Source organism: Sus scrofa, chromosome 14 (assembly GCF_054392235.1).
Source record: "Sus scrofa isolate SSC_HxYL_T2T_F1_AM1 chromosome 14, Sscrofa_HxYL_maternal_Yorkshire_Landrace_v2.0, whole genome shotgun sequence".
In the NCBI taxonomy this organism is placed as follows: Eukaryota; Metazoa; Chordata; class Mammalia; order Artiodactyla; family Suidae; genus Sus; species Sus scrofa.
Window position 1 is genome coordinate 50,236,292 of NC_139396.1, and position 23,046 is coordinate 50,259,337.

At 44.6% G+C, this 23,046-nt stretch overlaps 3 protein-coding genes across 17 annotated transcripts in view; all 3 read right to left on the reverse strand.

Annotated features, from left to right (window-relative positions):
• The window catches only part of RFLNA (refilin A), a 199,074-nt gene extending 189,694 nt beyond the window's left edge, over positions 1-9,380 (reverse strand). Inside the window, exon 1 of the mRNA XM_084996322.1 lies at positions 7,313-9,380. Coding sequence (XP_084852448.1) covers positions 7,313-7,336 — 24 coding nt within the window. The 5' untranslated portion in view covers positions 7,337-9,380. The remainder of the gene's footprint in view (positions 1-7,312) is intronic.
• Positions 9,381-18,800: 9,420 nt separating this feature from the next.
• On the reverse strand, positions 18,801-22,436 carry LOC146396541 (zinc finger protein 664). The gene is made up of 2 exons (XM_084996327.1): positions 20,481-22,436; positions 18,801-20,442 (listed from the first exon to the last, which is right to left on the reverse strand). Exon 1 carries the CDS (start codon positions 22,093-22,095, stop codon positions 21,310-21,312), a length of 786 nt encoding a protein of 261 aa, XP_084852453.1. The 5' UTR covers positions 22,096-22,436; the 3' UTR covers positions 18,801-20,442; positions 20,481-21,309.
• ZNF664 (zinc finger protein 664) overlaps positions 18,801-23,046 on the reverse strand; it is a 37,831-nt gene continuing 33,585 nt past the window's right edge. For 7 of the 15 annotated variants that reach the window (XR_014827330.1, XR_014827328.1, XM_021072245.2 and 4 more), the window contains 2 exons: positions 22,794-22,857; positions 18,801-22,690 (listed from right to left, as the gene is read on the reverse strand). Coding sequence is in view for 9 of the 15 variants with exons in the window: in XM_084996307.1 (XP_084852433.1) it covers positions 22,596-22,690; positions 22,794-22,857 (159 nt within the window). In the remaining 6 variants the exon portion in view is untranslated. Of the gene's footprint in view, positions 22,691-22,793; positions 22,964-23,046 lie in introns of those variants that run through there. The other 8 variants (XM_084996311.1, XM_084996310.1, XR_014827327.1 and 5 more) reach the window with 7 other exon arrangements.

Consider the following 23,046-nt stretch of genomic DNA (forward strand, 5'->3'; position numbering starts at 1 on the left):
TCTTTCATCTTTTCAAAGAACCTGTGGCAGGGCTGACTTCAAATGCTGCTTGCATTAATTCTGCCTTTCTCCTAATATTTAAGTTTCATGGAGGAGCTGAGGCATCTATCATAAAAACATGAATTAAGGAGCATGGAGAGCTGTTCTTTTTTCTTCGCTTGTGCTTTAGAAAGTCTGGATCCTCTGTTTCTGGGGCAGGGCTGTCATCCACAGTAACTAGGTAATGTGTTTGATCGGCCTCTTGTCGAGCTGGCAGCAGAAGTGGAGAGAAACCAGGACTGTGCAGATGAGCACAGAATGCCTGATGTACATATGCACTCTCTCCTACTCCTGTTTTTAGGACTGAATCCTAAGCATGGCCTAGAACAGTAGTTCTCAACCAGGGACATTTTCCTGCCCTGGCCCCGCCCCAAGACATGTGGCCATGTCTGGAGATGTTTTTTGGTTGTCAAAATCTGAAGGATGCTTCTGGCATCAAATGGGTGGAGGCAAGGGATGCTCCACGTCCTATGGTGCCCAGGACAGCCCTGCAGCAAAAAGTTACGCACCCCAAATGCCAGCAGCACTGAGGCTGAGAAACCTTGGCCTTGAGTAACACAATATACTGGCAACTTGTTATCCTTTTGTCTTGTTGCATTCTTCAACTTAATGATGCAAGAAGCAAAACCCACAAAATACACACTCACTGAAAGAGAAAGCCTTTGGGTTGGCCCTTGGGGCCTGTGGCATTTCAAGACGACTGTTGCCAGTGACAGGAGTGGCGAAGTTGGGGGTGACCGTTGAGTAAGGCACCTGGACTGTATCCTGGATCACCTGGGGGCTGCAAGCTCAGGCAGAGGTGATGAAGTGCTGGTTTTCCAAGACCTTTCCACTCAATTATGCCTGGGACCTTTTATAGAACATGCAGTGTTTCTGTAGGGGCACGAGTGTGTTTCCAGCAGCTGGGGGCCCTCATCCCTGGCACGGTTACTGCTCACTGCACAGAGGGCTGCAGGTATTGCTCTTCCATCCCAGGCAGAAGGCCAAGAGGGAGGGCAGGGTGGTCCCTGACGTGTCCTCGACCTGGGTGCTCTCTGCACTTTGCGAACTTAGGATGTGCTAAGGGAGGGGAGCTGGTCTCTTGGCAGATACGACTTCATACTTAGAGATACAGGAACACCACCATCCCTACCCACTGCAAATTTGCAGACCTGGGAAAAAGTAATGCCTGAAAGGGAGCTCCATGGTGGTCTAGTGGTTAGGACTCGACACTTTCACCGCTGCAGCCAGGTTCAGTCCCAGGTCTGGGAACTGAAATCTCACATCAAGATGCTGCACATCATGGCTGAAAACATTTAAAAAAAAAAGGAATGCCCAAGAGCCAATACTCAGTGGTATAGCCTATGTTTATCATCATGGAGACAAGTCTTTCTGGAAGAAGAATTCTGATGAGGACTGAGACAGAACTTTTTATCAACCAGGAGACCTAGGCCACCCACCACAGAAGAGAGACTTGTCTGGGTTGCCTTGAGGGTCCCAATATGGGGAAAGACTCAACTCAATCTGAATTCATCCATCCTACATTCACTCTCTACTCATTGATGATGAAAAAGATAATTAAAGTAGAAGCAGAAGACAATTAAGAATTAGAAGCATTTCGTAGTCACTGCTAACTTTGAGGTCTTACACTGACAAAGCTGGTGTAACCTCATTACTGCATAGGCCACGAATTGAGAAAAGCCTCTGCATTTTGACTGTCAGGCTTCCAAGCATCCCTCCTAAGGTTGGGGGTTGGGGGGTGGTGTTGTGTGGATCCTGCTTCAAGGCGGGGCCCACCAGCCTTAGCGAAGGCGGAGGCACAGCTATTCCTGACTCCTGGAGCCCAGGTGCAGGCCCATGGCTAAGGTATGACCACCTGGATACTGTTTGGGGTGAATGGTGCCCCTCACTGTGAAGCTGTGACCCCTCACTGTGACCTTACTTGAAAAACAGCCACCACCGGACATCAATACAGACACCCAGGCTTAGGACCTTGAACCTGAGGATGTGACACAGAGCCCAGTGTCAGCACCCTGGCTGTCCAGGTAAAACAATACTGCCTTTCAGTTCTTATTTCCTTTTCCTGCCCCACTGGGAGCAAACGAAATCTGGTTGGTTTCATCCATTTTCCTTTTTCATTCTTTGGAAATTTCCATTTCCCCACCTCAAACAGTTCCACGGATGAGGATGTTTTCCAAACAGAGGATTAGGTTGTTCTAACCTACTGCAGACTCACCAGGGCCAGATCACAGGGCAGCTGAGCTGGCAGCACAGAGAAATGAACCATAGCTGATGCCTTCTGACTGTGGGCTCCAAGGCCGAGTTCCCGGACACTTCCCAAGTGCATCCTATCTTTGCCAGTGCTGTGTTGAAAATGGAACTTGTTTCTAGGTGTATACACTACACCCTCATTCAGTTTGTTTCAGAATTCTGTTGTGGGTTGATATATAATGGAGAAATGGTTTTTTTGTTTTTTTGTTTTTTTTAAGGACTGCAGGTGCAGCATATGGAAGTTCCCAGGCGAGGGGTGGAATGGTAGCTACAGCTGCTGGCCTACACCACAGCCACAGCAGTGCCAGATCCGAGCCACATCTGTGACCTACACCACAGCTCATGACAATGCTGGATCCTTAACCCACTGAACAAGGCCAGAGATCAAGCTTGAGGACTCATGGATACTAGTCAGGTTCTTAACCCACTGAGCCTCAACAGGAACTCCCAGAAATGGATTTTTTTAAGTTGGGTAAGCCCATAAAAAAGAAGCATTAACAGGCTCTTTTGAATTTTCTTGGATCAAGCCGTGGGCTGCTGATTCCTTCTTAACCACATAACACAAGAAGTTTAAGGACAGACCAAACAGCATGGGTGAGTTGGAAACGTGACTTCCTTTTAATTCATGAAGCAGAGGGAACTTCCCTCCCACACCAAGCATGGCTTAAAGACTGTCTCAACCAGAAACATGGATGGCGGATTCGGACGCCAAGTGCTACGACAGCCCTGCCCCCCTCCTGAAAGGTCACACTGCTATCATTCCCATTCTACAGTCAGGCAAACTAAAGCCACATGGTCTGTGTGAGATGGTGCTGGATTCAAATTCAGAACCTGGGCACTTAACTGCCCCTTGGTGTAGAAAAAGGGAATTTAAAAGATACAATGGGAAGAGGAAGAAAAATATAAATTTTCAGGGAAACCTTTGTACCTTAAATTTAATAAGGTGTTGGGGAAGTCAATATTTATGTAAATCAGTGTGTGTGTAAATCAGCCTATTAACTGGGGACTGTGCCATGACCAAAGATACCACCTTATTCCAATGCTTATTCCAATGGCCTCAAAGCACTTTATATTTTCATTTTATTTTATATATCTATTTTAACTCACAGGTATCATCTCTTTGGGCAAAAGTATAAAAAAAGATCACTTAAATCCTTTTTTTGTCTGCCCATTTATTTCAGTAAATCAAACAGACTTCTCCCACTAACTTATAATGTCAAGGAAGTTTTACATTTGTATAAAATTGATTTCAGGCTTCATCTGCCTTCAAATACATTGTTTTTCCATTTTACCACTATCATGCTCTGACTTAGGTAATATGAATACCTCCCACTTGAAAAAAAATATAGACTAGGTGTTCCCACTGTGGCACAGTGGGTTAAGGATCCAGCGTTGCGGCAGCTACAGCGTAGGTCAAAGCTGTGGCTCAGATTTGATCCCTGGCCTAGGAACTTCCATATGCCATGGGTGTGGCCAAAAAAAAAATAGATTCGTTTTCCACTTTAGAAGTATTTCCCACTTGACATACTGCAATTTGCATTTGTAAGAGACCCGGCTAATGCCTAAGGCAGCACTCAGAGTCTCCTTTTCCAATCCTGAGCTGGGCCCCACTGAGCCCTCTTCTCCCAAGGCCTCATCCTTGGGCTCTGTCTTCTGTCTGCTGGTCCACTAAGCCAGTTTAGCCAGAATCCCAACCCTTGATTTTTCCTCTTGGTCGTTTCCCATCCTCCAACCCACCCCATCATTGACTCTAATTCCCCCGCTGTCTGGGCCAGATTCAGAGTTGAGCCCCATCTCACCCGCACTGTGACAGTCTTAACACCTTCAGTCCTAAATAAAGTCTTCTGTACCATTTTAACAAATGTCAGAATGACCTTTTACTTTCTTTTCTTTCCTTTCTTGTGTGTGTGTGTGTGTGTGTGTCTTTTTAGGGCTGCACCCATAGCATAGTGAAGTTCCCAGGCTAGGGGTTGAATCAGAGCTGTAGCCACTGGCCTATGCCACAGACACAGCAACACCAAATGTGAACACGTCTTCGACCTACACCACAGCTGACAGCAACGCTGATCTTTAACCCACTGAGCGAGGCCAGGGATCAAACCTGCATCCTCATGGATGCTAATCAGGTTCTTAACTTGCTGAGCACAACGGTGAACTCCCAGGCTATTTTTTTAGCAGGCAAAACATCTCACCACTGACACTACGTGAAAGCATGTAAGTGAAGGAGTATTCATATAATGCCAGAGGTTTGACATTTAAAACCAAAATTGAGAATAAGAGTGCTCTGAGAGCATTACAAAACATGCCTCCTTCCTCCACTCTCCCAGGGGGTCTTATTTACGCCCTCAGAATCCAGAGATGATTCTCAGCCACTGTCCCCATGGCAGCCCAACATAGGTCCTATCACCTCCAACTGGACCGTCACACTGCCCAGCACCCCCTACTGCCCCTCCCTCCTCTCCAGTTCACCACCACTGGTCACTGCCCAGGAACCCCACCACCCATGCACTCAGAATGGTGAGTCTGTTCCAAACCTCCTAGCTCTGGGCCTCCCCAATCCCTTCTAGCTTCCCTAAACACATCCTAAGTTCCTCTCCACCTTTGCTCCTGACACCATGACATCCTGGAAGGTCCCAATGCCAGCTCACACCCACCCGAGTATCTAAGACTGACACCTGTTTCTCCGACCTCAGCATGGGCAGAGGTGGGTTATAGCTGCCTGATCTTCCCTATTGGGTGGGAGCGTCACTAGCTGGGAAAACGTTTTATTTCTTTGCCACTCACAGTGCCTAGCCCAGTGGATCAGACACCGTAGGTATTCAGTAAATACTCATGGAACAATTGAACGTCACCGTTTATTTTCTGGAAGGACATTTTATCCCTGGTTGCCCAGCCTGACAAACCTGTCATTCGAAGCGAGCACGCGCCCTCTTGTGGCCTTGGGCTTACAGTACATCCCAGAAAAGAGTTCAATTACAGGGTTCTGAGATTTACTCCCTGGGGGTTTTCTTCCTCCTAACCGTAGGCTGGGGCACAAAAAAAACAATGCCAGTCCTGACCCTAAGATATGCCTTAGAGAATTTAGCTCCTCCTCACATCAACCAGGTAACAGGAGCTATGGATTCATCAGGGCATTTGATCCCTCCCGCTTGAGATGAGGAGACATAAAAAAGCCCACCAACTGACTGCAAGGTGGGAAACTTGACTGGATCATGACTAAAACAAATCAGCATTTAGAGATATTTGGGAAAATCAACAGCAGCCACAAACCTGCGCACAGATATCCACTACAGCTTTATTCGTTAGCGATGGGAAAAAGAAACAGCTACCAAGGAGTCACACTGTGGGATGCTGTGCGGCAATGGAAAGGAGGGACTCTTGAGGCGTGCACAACATGAGGAAGATGAACGCTAAAAATCATGCTCTTTAAAGAAGCCCACACAAAAGTACATGCCACATGAGTCTTTTTTTTTTTTTGGCTGCACATGGCATGCAGAACTTCCTGGGCCAGGGATCAAACCCATGCCACAGCAGTGACAACGTCAGATCCTTCACCACTAGGCCACCAGGGAACACCTTGTGATTCTGTTTAAGTGAAGTTCCAGGAGAGGCAACGGCAGGAAAAATTGGAATAGGGGCTGCCTGTGGTTGTGGGGCTTGACTGGGGGAATTTTCTGGGATGATGGGAATATTCTGTAACTTGATAAGGGATTTGGATTACACAGATGTATGTGTTCATCTTAACTCACCAAATATTACAGTTGAAAAATGGGTGTCTGTCATTACACATGTAAATGTTACTCCAAAAAGGAAAAAAAAAAAAAAGTACTGAACAAATGATGCCTGTGCTGAAGTATGGGGGAGAAGAACGGTGAGATCTGCATCTTGATGTGAAATGCTTTGAAAAACCAAGATGAATTAATGGACATACAGAAGGCTGGCTAGCTGGGTAGGTACGTAATAAAAGCAAACAGCAGAATGTTAATTGTAGAACTAGGTGGTGGCTATAAAATTCTTTCCACTTGTCTGTTATTTAAAAAAAATTATAAAATTTCAGGAGAAAAGAAATTGGGGGACATCTGAATACAGACAGAGCATTAGATAACTGAATAAATATTGTTCATCTCTTATGTATGATGGTGCTGCTGTGCCTAATGGGAAAATGTCTTTATTTTCAGAGATGCGTATTCAAGTATTCAGAGGTGAAGTGTCATAATGTTCAAAATGCACTTTAAAATACTCCAGAGGAAAAATGAAGCTAAAATTGCAAACTGTTAATTAATAATTGTTACATCCATGTGATGGACATATGACTGTCAATCATTCTGTTTTCCCTCTTCCAAATTTTTCATAATAAAAAGAAGGCACACCCTCTCAAGGAGCTTGGGCTCCAACCATCGAATTGCAGTCCTGTCCCTTTTCTCTGATCTGCTCACATCGTTATATATTTCCTTTTAAAAATGAAGTCCATGATGACAATGAAGAAAATCTGCTATGAATTTGCTAGTCTGGTGATGAGCACCAGGTCAGAAGGGAAATGGAAAGATAACGAGCGAATAAGAAAATAAAGGACAAACCAGGAAGCAAGTGATGAACAAGGAGAGGACAGGTGACTGTGGGAAGGAGCAAGTTTACCTGTTCTTAATACACACCCAGCCCCCAGTACTACCTGTCTTGATCCCTGGCATCACCCACTACTAACAACCAAAGTCAAGACCTAGACACGGTTCGCCCCCATCCCATCAGCCACCAAGTCCAGGGCCCTCTGCCTCCCACATCTCTCTCCATTCAGGTACCTCGGGCTCCACAATGACCTCATCTGTAAAATGAGCACCATGACACCTATTTCCTGAGCTGTTGTCAGGATCAAATACAACAGCATCCTGTGTGTGCCAAAGCTGGAATGCATAAGTGTGTGTTTCTTTATTTCCCTTGCTTGTCCCTCTCTGGCACATCCGGCCTCTCCCTACTCTCAAAACATATTGCTCAGATACTTCAAATTCCAGCAATACCGTCTACTTACAGTTTCCCAAATACACGTGATCATGACTTCGTGCTACAGGTCTTCATGCAAATCAGCAGCTCTCAAAGGGTGGTCCCCGGGGCAACAGCATCAGCATCAGCATCCCCTGGGAACTTGATAGAGATAAAAATTCTCAGGAGCCACCCCCTACCCATGAAGCAGACATCCAGGGTGGGGTTCAATAGTCTCCACAACTTTGCAAGCCCTTCAAGTGATCCTGATGCACACTAGGTTTTCAGAGCCACTGATGCATACCATCACCTCTGCTTGGACTGTGCTTGTTCATTGTACCTGTCGAACTCCTATACATCCCTTAAAGCCCTCCTGGTAAGAAGCCTCTCCTGGCGCCACGGCCCTGCATAGGGTTACTCATGCTCACCTCTGCATTAACACTGTAACTTTAGTGTACTTCTCCAGGTGTTCTCTGACACTGTGCTATAATTAGTTGTTTGGATGTCTCTCTTACTAGGCTAAACATATGTGGCAAGGAGTGTGTTTGGTGTCAGTCTCTGGATTTTCAGCTCTTAGCAAGATGCCTTTCACTTAGACACTCAAGGAATGTTCACCTACTTGAGCTGGACCAGCGGCTCAGCTGATTGTCTAGGTGAAGGAGGTAATTTCCTAGTGGACAAGGTACATTTGAGATTCAGGAGAGCTGGCGGGTGTTTTCTTTAAGTGTGCTTTTATGTTATTTGAAAATCATATATATCCATCCTTCAATTTCATTTACAGGAAGAGTCCAATACTGACAATGTTGTGACACCTTTAAATTCCTTACATGCATTTTCTGATCATCTGCTGCCGTGATTTCCCTCCAAAGAAGGTGGCACTTTGCTGTCAATTCACTCCAGCAAATAACATGTTATTGTGATGTGTGCACCCTGATGGTGGAAAAGACGGGCTGACATGCCTTGTGCCGAAGGTGCTGCTTTTATCAGAAGTGAGTATTTGGCCAGGCTAAATTCTCTGCTAATAGTAATGATGGCCAATATTTACTGTGTGATCCCTCTGTGCAAGGTACTGAATTCATTTCCCTTCAGCTTCACAAGGGCCATGTGTAAAAGATTCAAGTCTTATTCCCATTTTACAGATGAATGACCTGAGGCACAGAGAGGTCAAGCAACTTGTTCAAAATCACACAACTAGGAAATAGGGGAACAGGATCAAAGCCAGCAAAGTGCCTATAAATCCTCTCCCACAGTGATGGATTTTTGTTGTTGTTGTTGTTTTTAAACTCCTGACTCCACATTCTAAGATGCCTTTCCTTTTTATGGTCACTTTTTTCATTGTGGTTAAATATATATAATATTTACCATTTTGGCCATTTTGAAGTGTATGGTTCAGTGGCATTAAGTATATTCACATTGTTGTGCAACTGGTCCCACCATTCATCTCCAGAACTTTATCTTCCCCAAACAAACTTTGTCCCACTAAACACTAACTCCCCATTCCTCCTCCCCCAGCCCCTGGCATCCAATCTACTTTCTATAAATTCGACTTCTTTAGGGACTTAATATAAGTGGAAGGATAATATTTGTGTGGCACTCAGCACAATGTCCTCAAGGTTCAGCTGTGTTGTTGCATGTGTCAGAAACTCCTTGATCTTCAAGGCTGAGTAGTAACCCATGGTGCTTATTTGTTCATCTGTCACTGGGCACTTGGGTTGGTTCCACCTTTCGGCTATTGTGAATGACACTGCTATGACCATGGGTGTACAAATATCAGTTAGAGTCCCTGCTTTCAAATTTTGGGGTTAGGTACCCAGAAATGGGATTGCTGGATCACTCCAAGATCCCTGGATTTGGCGTTAGCTGTCCTTCCTCACTTTCGCAAGTCACTAAACACTATTTTCAGTGTCCTGTGCATAAAATGGAGATGGAATGTCTTTCTCCTTTTAAATTACTGTTACCATAACAATGATAAGTATATTAAGACAGAGTTAACTTCTAAACTATAAAAGTGGTTTATACGTTCTTTCTATTGTTGTCTAGTGGGAGAGAAAAGGAGGCAGAGAAAGAAGAAGGAATATTTTTTAGCCACCCATAAGCTCAGAAGCTTTTCTTTCTTTCTTTTTTTTTTTTTTTTTTTTCTCTCTGAGGGCCGCACCCACGGCATATGGAGGTTCCCTCGCTAGGGGTCTAATCAGAGCTGTAGCTGCCGGGCTACACCAGAGCCACAGCAACGCGGGATCTGAGCCACGTCTGCGACCTACACCACAGCTCATGGCAATGCCGGATCTTTAACCCACTGAGCGAGGCCAGGGATCGAACCCGCAACCTCATGGTTCCTAGTTAGATTCGTTTCTGCTGCCCCATGACAGGAATTCCTCAGAAGCTTTTCTTGTTTCTAAATTAAATCTACCCCCCTGGGCTGCTGAGCCTTCTAACCATCTTTTTAACATTCTTATATTTTTAGTGGAAATTTCTTTGGTCAGATAATGGTCATTGATGAGCCCCCCCAGGAATATGAGAAGGGGAGATAATGTTAATCTGCTGACATATGTGCCTGTGATTTTTAGAGCCAAAAAGAATTTCTTTATCAATAGGCTGTCTTATCAGAGATGATTCTTGGCATGCTTCACCAAGCAGTTGTTCAAGAGTTTTTTAAAACGTTGTAATTTGTAGTATGATTTACATGTAACAATCTGAGCCCTTGGAAAGAAACCTATTTTTTCAATCCATGGCACAAACGAAATAATGGTTTGTAACTTAACAATGCAGATACTAGACTATCAATTTTCATTTTACATTATCCTGAAGAAATTGCCTGAGGAAATCACATCATGGTTCTACTTTTTATACAATACTACCTCTTGAAAAAAAAACCCACAAATTTTTCTTAGCATTATTAATTATATCCTTTTATCTTCTAAATAAGTGATCATTGAAGGACTAGCCTTGATATAGTTAATAGAACTTGGAAAGAATTAACAAAAAACTTAAATATATGAAGCAAAGTAAATGGATTTGGGACATGAGGCTCAACATTTAAATTGGACAAGAAAGGCATAAATTGGAGAGAGAAAGGGTTAACACTCAGGACAATGACATTTTAGGATATGCATACTAGTTGCTTTCACAGCATTTGGGGTGAGCCAAAAAGATGTTTTATGGACCAAAAAAAAAAATCTTTTAAAAGTAATTCAGAGAACAAATGGAGGATGGCAGTTTTGTGGCTCTTCCCAAGGCCGGAGAATGTTTAGCAAGTTGTATGGAGGTCAGGGACTCTGAAAGATAATTAATTACAAAGAACCTGTATTACAGCCCCTGACCTGCCTCTTTTGACCACTAGAGAGGGCTATCTGTACATTTCAAGCCTCATCACTGCTTCATTTGCAAAGTGAAATGATTTGTTAAAATTGTTACTGGACCCCAAATAACCAAGGATTTAAGTTTTGGCCTCTGAAGCCATGTAACATAGTACTGTCAGCTTTTTAGTATTCAGCAGTTCTTATTTCCTTTTGTAAAATAAATTTGGCATTGGACTCTGCCATGCTGATGAAATGTATCTGGGTTGTTTCCTTTACTTAGTTATGTTTTTAAATGTATCATTTAGAAAGGTGAAGGAGATTAAGAAGTACAAACTTCCAGTTACAAGCTAAATGATTCACAGTGAGGAAATGTACATCCTGGGGGAATCTATTCAATAATATTGTAATAACTTAATACTTATGGTAATCATTTTGCAATGCATAGAAATATCCAATGGTTGGGATTTCCCTTTGTGGCTCAGCGAAAACAAATCTGGCTAGCATCCATGAGAATGCAGGTTCGCTCCCTGGCCTCGCTCAGTGAGTTAAGTATCCGGCATTGCCATGAGCTGTGGTGTAGGTAGTAGACACAGCTCCAATCTGGCATTGCCGTGGCTATGGCGTAGGTCAGTGGCTACAACTCCAATTGGACTCCTAGCCTGGGAACATCCATAAACCATGGATGTGGCCCTAAAAAAAAAAAAAAAGACAAGAAAGAAAGAAAAGAAAGGAAGGAAGGGAGAAAGAAAGTAGAAAGTAAGAGAAAGAAAAAGAAAAAGAAAGGAAGAAAGTAGAAAGAAAGAGAAAGGAAGAAAAAGAAAGGAAGAAAGGAAGGAAAGAAGGAAGGAAGGAAGGAAGAAAGAAAGAAAGAGAGAGAGAGAGAGAAAGAAAGAAAGAGAGAGAAAGAAAAAGAAATATCCTAATCGCTACATTGTACACCTGGAACTAATATAGTGTTTGTTGTAGGTCAGTTATACTTCAACAATAAATAAATAAATAAATACGTCAACTCTAATAAAGCCAAGAGCAACACTTTTTCCAGTTAAAAAGCAAATAAAGCAAATTGCTCTTCAGTCTTAGAGGTTTTTTGTTTCGCCAAAGAAAACCAAATCTTTCACTATTTTATGGTCTTAAAAAAACCCCAAACGAACTACACAGAGAACATAAACTCTAATATTTAATTATCTATGAGTGAATCGGCAACTTTTAGATTACTATTTCTCACAAACTACAAACAAACAAAACGCTCCAGGTTGGCTTTTTTCCACCAAATGATTGGCTTTTCCCCAACCACCTACGTAACTCACATTTGCTAAAGGAATGTCAACTAATTGGATTATATTATCCAAATCTAAATCATGAAGGCAAATGAAATGGAATGAATTCCAAAGCAACATATCTATTTTATTATTCCATGCTCCAGGGGGGATTATCCGAGTGATTGCTTCACCCCATCAGTGTGCATGTTAAAATTGCGTCAATACTCAGAAGCAATTATCAGAGGGGCCGAGGGACATTGGGGACTTGTGCGTGTTCTCTGAGAGTGTGAAAGAAAGAAGAGATAAGAGCCCCTGGAATGACACAGAGCTGAAGAGGACCACCAGCCATTTTGCTGCAGGGATCCCTCTCAAAGCCTTCAAGTGTGCTCTGTAGTGGGGACATGAGGTTGTCAATAGTCTGTCTCCCAGGCCTCTTGCAGCCCAAGTTTTTTGTTTTGTTTTTTTCTTCTTAGGGCTGCACCTGTGGCATATAGAAGTTCCTAGGCTAGGGAATTGAATGGAGCTGTAGCCGCCAGCCTACGCCACAGCCACAGCAATGCCAGATCTGATCTGCGACCTACACCACGGTTTGTGGCAATGCCAGATGCTTACCCCGCTGAGCAAGGCCAGGGATCAAACCTGCATCCTCATGGGTACTAGTCAGGCTCTTAACCTGCTGAGCACAACAGGAACTCATTGATTTGTAACTTTTAAAGGGGCAGACACATGACATGTGGTTCTTCATTTGTACCCTTGCTCCAAGCCCCATGGTCTGCTATGGGCCAGCTGGACACCCAGCTGAGCAGATGGAGTCCCAGTCTGAGTACACAGGCCCAGAACCAGGAGCACAGGGGCATCCCCTGCTGGGTACCTCTGCTTCTGCCAAAGCCCACTGCCACCACCATTGCTTCCAGGCACAGTCAGGGGCACTGGACCCCACACTGCTCATCCAGCTCTGATGGGCAGTGCCATCCTTTCCGCAAGATCCCAACACCCTGGGGACCACTGCCCCTTCTCTGGGGGTGGCAGTAACGACAGCTGAGACCCAGTGGGCACTAAGCACTGGACACCGAGCTGAGGATTGGACGTGCATAAGCTCTGGTCAGCCTTGCCAACCATCCTATGAGGGACAGACTCTGGTTCATTTGTTCCATTTTGCAGATGAGGGGATGGAGGCTTCGAGGTGAATGGAATTCATCAAGGTCACAGTTAGACACAGACTCTGAGGGACTCTGAATCCAGGGAGCCTGGGCTCCCAACCACCTCACATCCACCTCCATGGTGTCAGGTCCTGCTACCTACCCCTGCACGCCCCACCCCATGATTCTTCTCACTTACGTCGCTCAGAGCATGTCATAGAAGGTATTTTGTTGGTAAGTGGCTAAATGCAGGAGGAACCCTAAGGTGTCAGCTGAGCATCTCCCGGGCACATAAAGCCTAGTACCACCCTCTTAGGGTTTCCACCTCTTCCCCCTTTGAATTATTCCAAAACACTGACTTAGAGAACCCCAGGGCCCCTGAGCTGCATGCCAGTGGGCTCTGCAGTCCACTGCTCTGGCTCCGTCCACCACCTCAGTGTAGCACCAGGACAGGTATTGACCCTGGCAAAGACAGCTGGCCCCAAGTTGGTCCAGTTCTGTGTGCCAACCTGGGAAAGGTGGACCACGTGGGCAGGGGCCCACACAGCCTTTCCCAGGTATCACATGCCCAACTCTGGATCTGACTTGTTCTTGTGAACCCAGGACCTTCCTCCCTCTCCTGCTCTCCAGGAAGCATGCCACCAGGGCGTGCAGCCTCTCTTTCCTGCAGAAACCAGAAAGGCCTCCCTGATCTCTGTCCTGCCCAATGGACTCTCCACCCACCTGCTCAGGAAAGCAGCCTTGTGCTTGAAAAACATCCTGCACTCCCTGAGGGTACCCCTTTCCTGAACACTATAGCCCCTTCTCATCCTTCTCTAGGGCAGGGGTACCAGGCTTGGCAAATGAAAATGCAGGGCACTCAGTTAGATGTGAATTCCAGATTAGCAATGAATAAACAAGGAATGAACTTTAGCATCACTAGGTTAAGTATCTGAAATTCAAATGTAACTGGGTGTTCTGCACTTGATCTGGGGAACTTACCTAAGGGCAGCTCCTCAGGCCCCAGGGGTCTCTCCTCTGCCCACCCCCACTGCCTGAGGGGGGGAGGTATGTGCTGCGTGTTACGTGTTATCCTTATTTTTCAAAGTGATTCAGTACAATAACAGGTGAGAGGAATGACGAGAACATATATAATGATCTCAATAAAAGCCCCCAGCTTATAAATTCAAAGGTTTGATTTACCTTTTTTATCTAATAGATGAATTTAAGGCTACAAAGTTTTCTCTCATTTTGGTCCCATCCAACAAGGATGTTACACGACCCCATCACTGCCATGCATTTCTGAACAGTTTGTACTTGTCCTGATTTTCTCTTCAGCCATCCACTTGGAGGGGAAAGGGAGGTTTCGCTTGTTTCTTTAAATCTTCAAGTGGAAAGAATTTTTGTCTCCTCGGCAACTTTTAGTATGTTATAGGCAGAGGATGTGGCCTGTGGGATTTCTGCATTGTGGAATCTGGTGGCATAACACAGTTTTTATAATGCTCCAGGAGGGTTTGTTGGCACAAAGTTAAGATACAGCTGATACATCAAGTTTGTTAGCAGCACTCGGTTTTTCTGTCTTATTGATTGAGAGATATCTGAGACATGAGGATTAACATACTCTGTTGCAGCTAGGAATTAATTTTTAATTATACTTCTGAAAACAAAAACTGTATCTTTCAAAACTATGCTTTTAGCCAAATAAAGGTACATAACTATCTACCTTAATTATTCCTTTTATAAACTGATTTTTTTTTTTTTACCTTGCATTCTACTTTGATTGGCAAGCCTGCTACCACAGGCTTTCTTTCTGTTAACATTTTCCTGGTTTGTTTTTCCAGCTCCCTTATCTTCAACCTTTTTTGTCAACTTTTTATTTTAGGTGGTCTCTCATAATCAATCTGTACACATATTTGTGGTGAAGTTTATCAATCAACTTGAAAAATGTCCATAAAGAGCAGAATTTAACCCATTCACATTTATTGTGATGAAGGATAATGTTTAAATTTACTCCTGCCATCTTACTTTATACTTCCTTTTCTTTTTATTTCCTCTCCTGATGTTTACTGGATCAACTGAGCTGTTCTGGTGTGCAAGATGTAGAGAATTCATTCCTCCTGGAACACTACCTGCTGTCAACAGTAATGCTGTGTGGCTCCAGGAAATATGGCCTGCCACTAAGTAAATCAGCCAAGATCTTCAGCTTCTTCTCCACAGGACATCAGGGGCAGGACACCCTTTGGACTAAGTCTCTGTGGATCTTGAGCTTACCTCAGCAAGGGGGGTGGGGGGTGTGCAGGGGTAGAGAAGCACCCAGGTATAAAGGACATTTTGGGGACAGACAAGGATGCAGGCTCAAGGTGACTGATTAACCATTAAGAGATTTTCCCTTAACTTTGGACTCCAAGCAAGTGAAGCAGGGCCCAGAAATTAAACATGGAAGGACATGACACCAAGCAATATGAATAGGTTTATTTGGGAATCTAAACACAACCCACAGCAGGACCAGGGACCTCATTCCAATTTTACACAAGCACTGCCTCCCTTGCCCCTCAAGAGACAGACTCAGGTGTGGCTCCTGAATGAGGCCAAAGCTTCCCACTTCCAGACAGTTCCTCTGTCCTCACCTCCGAAAACTCTCACACCTCATTCATAAGACCTCTCTTGAGCCCATCACATTATACTGTAACACAGCTTTGCACTGAGCCAATTAACAACATGAAGCTTGCGTGTTATGCCAACAGCCTTTTTTTTTTTTTTTCTTCACAGCACAGGGTTACTGTTCTTCCAATTATTACACCATCACTTTCTGTTCATCCCAGTGACCCAACACTGTTCTGACCCCTTGGCACAAGGTCCCTGCACGATGAAAACTGTGTGGTTCAATCAGATGGTTTTCCTCAAATGCTGCTCTTTACCTATGAGAGTCACAAATTAAATGGGAAAGCCCACCTTCCTGGAAAAATGCATATACTCACAGATACACAAAACTCTGCATATAAGTTAAGAAGGTCCTTGGAGTTCCCATCATGGAGCAGCAGAAATGAATCCAACTAGGAACCATGAGGCTGTGGGTTCGATCCCTGGCCTTGCTCAGTGGGTTGAGGATCCCGTGTTGCCATGAGCTGTGGTGTAGGTCACAGACACAGCTCGGATCCTGCCTTACTATGGCTGAGGTATAGGCTGGCAGCTGTAGCTCCAATTAGACCCCTAGCCTGGGAACTTCCATATGCAGCAGGTGAGGCCCTAAAAAGACAAAAGCCAAAAAAAAAAAAAAAAAAAAAAAAAAAAAAGAAGAAGAAGAAGAAGGTGGTCCCAGACCTCTCAGACACCCATCTCCAGTCCTGGGTTTAAAAACTCTCCAAATGTGACACTCCCACCATACTCCAGGATGCAGAGAGGACCTGGGCCAAGACCAGCTTTAAGAGGAGGAGTGAACCCATTTTCAGAAGCAGTACTGGCTAAGTACACACAAAACTGGCTACAAAATGTTTAAATTCACCTGAAAATGAGTAAGAGCAACGTATATATGCTATTACACTACCAAAGTTTTCATTTGCATATGCCTACATCTGAACAATAGAAGCACTTTGGTTTAAGGGTCATATTCCCTTGAGATCGACGCTGAGTTCCTGTGGACACCTGCAACAAACACTAGGCCCTGGAAGCTCTGGATCTGCTTCTTAATATTTTAAAATTTAACATGAGCGTGATAATGTTTTCATGTCCTTGCGATCTCAGAATTACTTCATGCACACCAGGAGTGGGACCGAAGTGGGAACAACTGGAGGCCTCCCGCCCCGCAGGGTTTGGGTGACCCTGGCCTGTGGCGCTGGAAGTGCTCCCTGTAGATTTATGCGTGGTACTTAAGCTCTGCCCTACTTTAGCCTGGACACACCACCTGGCCCTTCCACCAGTTTCTGTGAGAAGTTCACTCAGACCAAGCATCCCAAGACCCTACAGAGGGATTCTGTGGGCCATGGGGTTCGTACAGGCAAGGGTGCAACCTCACAACACCCTACTCTGCTAGGTCTCTGTGCTCCACTCCCTTCCCAGTTCTGCTCTGACTCCACTCTGGGAGACTCCGGTTCTTTGCTTTCTTGCTATGTGGAGTAATTCAGCACTCTCCAGGCCACACCCCAAATTTAGGTGTCCAAACCCATCACAGTGCTCAGGAGAAAAAAGTAAGTCCAAATAACATGACCCATCTCCCTTAATAGGCAACCAGGATTAATAATAATTTTTCTGTTGTATCACTAAAGGCTAGGCACTTTCACGTGTTTATTAAGTTCTCTCAAGTATCTCACAAGCTAGGTATTTTCAAAACCATTTTACAGATGAGAAACCTGAGGTTCGGAGAAGTTGAGAAACTGCCTAACGTCACAGAGGGAGTGCCATGTCACCTCTGTGTCTCCTATCCCTCCTGACTTCAATCCATGGACCTTCGCTTGGCAACACTACTTATGTTTGGCTCCTGCCCCGTGATGGCTGCAACCTCTTTCTCTTCTCTTCCTAGGGGTTTGAGTGCATATTGAGTACATTTTCCATCTGCTTCTAATATTTGCTTTCACCTATTTTTTCTTCAAATTCCTGAGGATAACAGCAGGTTGTACAGACAAATACTGCTTAATAAACTTTTTAGGATGAGAGAACCAAGAGCTGGAAGGCATCATATGCAAGCACCAGAATCCCTACTGCTTCCTCCAGCAGGCCTCCAGGCAGACCATGGCACACTATGGGCTGACTGGCAAGAGTTCTTCCTTAAGATACAATGTGCCATTTCCTCAGGCTCCTCTTAGAAACCGTGACGTCAGACCTGACTGCTTTCTTACACCCTAACTCCTGGCAGGCACAAGAGTGACCCAGTGGGGGACACTGACCCCATGCGACTTCTCTTCCCCATAGCACTCACATCGACAGGGCTTTTTGCATTGCTTCTGCCTCAATGGTGGCAGTGGAGCATGGACTTGCCCTAGATGCAGATGGACATCAGAACCACCATCCGAGACTGCTGTGTAGATCTGGACTGCCACTGCTTAGCTGAGATGTGCCAGGCCTCAGCAGGGGCTACAGCCATCAGGGACCACGGCAGGGCTTGGAAAGTGAAACAAAAGCCTATGGGCACCAGGCAGACAATATTAAACTACCAACATGGGTCACACATGGAACACGAATTCATTGCCAACATTTAAAAATCATTAGGAGTTCCCGTTGTGGCGCAGTGGTTAACGAATCCAACTAGGAACCATGAGGTTGCAGGTTCGATCCCTGGCCTTGCTCAGTGGGTTAAGGATCTCGCATTGCCATGAGCTGTGGTGTAGGTCGCAGACACGGCTCGGATCCCACATTGCTGTGGCTCTGGTGTAGGCTGGTGGCTACAGTTCCGATTCGACCCCTAGCCTGGGAACCTCCACATGCCTCGGAAGCGGCCGTAGAAAAGGCAAAAAAACAAAAACAAAACAAAAAAATAAATAAATAAAAATCATTAAATCTTATGTGCAAATCTGGATTCCTGGTTTTTACTTAAAAAAGCAGATGACATGGGGCCCTTTAGGCCTGTATTCCACTGTGGAAACACAGCTACAGCTGAGCAGGCCCTGTTCTCTCAGGGCCATGAGCTCATTTGCCACAGACCTCAGGACTGTTCTTGGTCAAATGCTGGGACAGGGTGTCCACACAACTTGGCTTGCTGGGCCAGTCCCAGTTAGGCCTGCTGTCCTTGTTTAAGTATTAACAGCACCCCCACCCAACTCCATTATATGGTTACCTAGACCTAACATGCAAGCCAACCCCCACCACACACACACACACACACACACACACAACCACTGAATCCACACAACTGCATGTCAAGCACAGAACCCTGTTATAAAGTGATTTTATTAAATTGATTTGGACATACTGTAGGTCAAATAATATTTTCTGAAGATAACAATTATGGACTTTAAAGCTCGACATAAAATTAGTAGCTTCAAAAGTGTTAGTCATATTCCCCAGCAACAGCATGATAAAATAATTCAACTATGTAGAAATATAGAACTCTAGGACTAGCTGGAAACTCAGAAATCATTTCGCCTAATATCCTCATTTCATGAGTGAGAAAACTAGACTCAAAGATTAAGCGATTTGCCCAAGCTCACATACCTAATAGTAATAAAGCTAGAAATCAAACCAATTTTTCCTAAAACTAAAATTCTATCAATGATATTTCAACTGGCTCTCTAGCAACTAAAAGTTTAGGCTTTTCTCTAATGCTCCACACTACTGTGACGTGAGAGGGTGTTAAGACACTACAGTAAATCATAGTCGAGGAATTCGGGCCTGGAAGGGGCTTTATCAAATAACTAAGCCAGCCCTCTTGGCAACAAGGAGAAACCGTCTGAGAAGCGACTTCCCAAAGGCTTATGTTAACAGAGACGTCTGGATTAAAATTCAGACGGTAACAAACTTACCCCCAAATCCCATCTCTAGTTTCATGGCTCACCCACTGCATGATGTGCTCCTTTTAAATCTTTATGCATTGAGATTTTAGTTATACAAAAACCCCTTCCAGTCAATCAGAAGAAATTAATTCAAATATGGAGAAAATCAAGCTTTCAGTATTTCGATGACTATTTTGGGTAGTTTATTTTCCAACCTCTCAGACAGTGGACAAATACCGCTAACCTGATCACCCATTTCAGAGCTTCAAAGAGCCTTAATTTTCCCCAAAGACTTCCTGAGCAAAAGGACTACATGTGGGAAATCAATGAAAACAGGAATGAGAAGAGAAACAAATTTAAAAATTAGTTGCTTTTTGTTGTCATTGGGGACTTTTGGTCTTCTGAACATTCCTTGAGTTCCTCCACATGAGTTTTTAATATCAATGTAGCCCAAAAAAAAAAAAAAAAAAAAAAAAAAAAAGGCCTATAAACGTCAGGATACTGAGCAACTCAGTACCTCTCCCCTCCCCACTGCTCCTACACTCGGCACCTGGCCCCCTCCTATCCCCCCGAGGCCCAGGCTCTGCCAGCCCCAGCGCCGCCCTCAAAGGCCTCCCTGACCACTACACCTAACGCTGCCCCCCGCCCCCACCCCCCACCACTCTAAATCCTCGCCCTAGTTTATTTTCTTCATAGCACTTAAATCACTATCTCAAACTACATTATTTATTTGTTTACTTGCTTATCGCCTGTCTCCACCACCAGCAGTAAACTCCGCGAGAGCTGGGCCCCTGTCTGCCTTACTCAGTGGTATTCCCAGCACCGAGCCCAGTGCCTGGCACCTAGGAGGTGTTCAATAAATACTTGTTGAATGAATGAGCAAAGAAAAGAAGGATTAACAGAGACATTCGTGCCTACAAAGGACCTATCATGATATGTAGCCCTCAATGAAGGGGCATCGAGGACTGCTACACGTCACTGCCCCAAACCACAGAAACAGTCTAACCGTTACCGGCGACCCCTGGGACCACCCATCTCTCCTGCAGCCTCCATGTTGCTAAAGCAGCCCAAGAGGGCAGCTCTAGATGGAGAGGTGCTAAAGCAGCCCAAGAGGGCAGCTCTAGATGGAGAAAAGTTCTAACTTTGCTCGCTCCTTCCTCCCTATTTACATTCAGCTATTTCCAAAAAAATTCAAGTTAAAAAGATGCGATGTAGCCACTAGAAAATTAAGTCAGACTAACACAGAGACACAGTGATTAGTAGAATTCACAAAATTAAAAAGTTCAAGGGCATGTACGTCTGCCAGTGATTTCTCTGATAGGCAAAGTGAATGGAAATTATGAATCATCTAAAATGAAATTTAATGCCATCTAGGAAGGGGTGGATATTTATGGGTATTTTGAGGACATACAGATTGAGTTTAGAAATAATGGGATATATGGACAGATATGTAAGAGGCTGAATCAAGTGCTAACCTCAGAAATACCAGAGCACTACCTAATGGGAGCTGGCCATTTTCAAACGCAATCACCAGGAGGCTTGTATCAGGAGAAGGAAGGTCACAAGCTCCCAGGATGGGGGAGTATGTGGGGTAACGTTCAGGTAAAACATAGACAGGAGGTGACTCAGGAGGCTGGGCAATGATCATGGTTTCCTGTGTAGTACTTCAACTACTGAGGCATGGTGCCAGAATCCCAGGAAACGCGCACCCACGACTGGGACCTCACAGCCTGTCCTGGGCAAACACTCGGAGGGATTCCAGATTCCAAGTCAAGGTGTGGAAGACGCTTGACACAAATTCAAAAAACCAACCTCACACATGCCTCTTGGAAAACGATGTTCTGCTGGGGCTTGCTGTAAAAATTTCTTGGGTCAATGTAGGTATTTACAGGGTTTCCTTCCTAGTGGCACTTACGGGTTTTAAGATTTTTAGCTCTTAGCAAAACGCTTATATAACTGATATCTTGAGATGGTTTCTCTCCTTCGTGTGTACTCTCTGGTGGATGCAGAGGCTGGTGCTCTGGCTGAAGGCCTTCCCACACTCATCGCATTTAAAAGGCTTCTCCCCGGTGTGCACTCTCTGATGGATGCAGAGGCTGGAGCTCTGACTGAAGGCCTTCCCACACCCACAGCATCTATAGGGTTTCTCCCCCGTGTGCACTCTCTGATGGATGCAGAGGCTGGAGCTCTGGCTGAAGGCCTTCCCACACTCATAGCATTTATAGGGTTTCTCTCCTGTGTGGACTCTTTGATGCATGCAGAGGCTGGAAGTGTGCCTGAAGGCCTTCCCACACTCTTCACATTTAAAGGGTTTCTCTCCGGTGTGGACTCTCTGATGCATGCAAAGGTTTGAACTATTGCTAAAGCCCCTTCCACACTCACTACAGACATAGGGTTTCTCACCCGTATGAACTCTCATGTGAATTTGAAGATGTGAGCTCCAATTGAAGGCTTTGCCACACTCATAACATTTATAGGGCTTCTCCACTGTGTGGATTTTCTTATGCCTATTAAGTTTCGTTGTGGTACTAAAATCCTTACCGCAATCATCACATTTATAGACCTTCTCTCCAGTGTGGTCTCTCCAATGAATATGAAGTTCTGATATATGAAAGAAGCCCTTATCACACTTGTCACATTTATGGGGCTTCTCAGCAGTGTGAATTTTCTGATGCATAAAAAGATCTGCTCTCTCAGAGAAAAATTCCCTACACATGGGGCACTTGTAGATCATGTTTCCTATTTGGTATCGTGATTCAAAGGAGAAGATTTCCTTATAACTACTACAGTTACAGGGCTGCTACTTCACAGAGTCTCTCATTTGGCCATTTTGCCGTTTATCTCAGGCTTGCTCTATTTGGGAGGTTTAAGGGCAGCCTAAGCTTTTCCCTGCCTGTCTTTCTATGGAAGGTTTCTTCCTGCATAGTGTTCCTCACTCAGTATTATTACGAATTATAAAGTGACATTTACTTCCACATGAACTCTATGACTCACTAACACAGAACTTTCTTTTAGATCCTGAGCTGTCAACATTCCACAGCGCTCCCAAGTTGCAAATCTTGGCGTTTTTTAAGCCCTTGGAATCTTCCTCTTGCAGAATAATCTCATACTTCTCACTTGCAGAAAAAGGCCTGCACAGCGTCCCCTGGAGCAGAGGGAAAGATACTGCGTGCTGGTCTTGGTCCCTTGGAGCCCGCCCTTGCAGAGTCACAATGACATGCTGCCTCCTGCACATCAGACAGGAGCCCTCCCAGGAAGCAAGTTCCTCAGGTCCAGGTGTGTCAATCTTTCCCTGTGAGGATTCCCTCCACAGGTATCACTCCAGTCTCCTGAAACAGAAACGTAAATACATACATTGAAAATGCTTTTTTGTCCAGAAAATTGTTGGTTCTGTAATTAATTTCATCTAAATGTGACAACAGTAGCACAGACCTTTCTTGATATTGAGGATGGAGCTCTTATCTTCCAGAGAGATGTGTCTCTTGGATTTGCAGGTCTGAAGAAGAGAATTTGTAGATATCATGCTCCTGTTCATAGCCCAAGTACATCATCCAACAACAACCACTTACTGTAACCATCTGAGCCACATCATGGATATACTACTGAAAAAGAAAAGAAATCCTCAGACGACCTATATGCAAGTATGAGAAGCAGCTGTCCTGCATAAAGGAGCAAGAAGGAAAAC

Bases quoted from the DNA above. Each gene is read 5' to 3' on its own strand.
- LOC146396541 (XM_084996327.1), bottom strand. From the start codon at position 22,095: ATGATCTACAAGTGCCCCATGTGTAGGGAATTTTTCTCTGAGAGAGCA.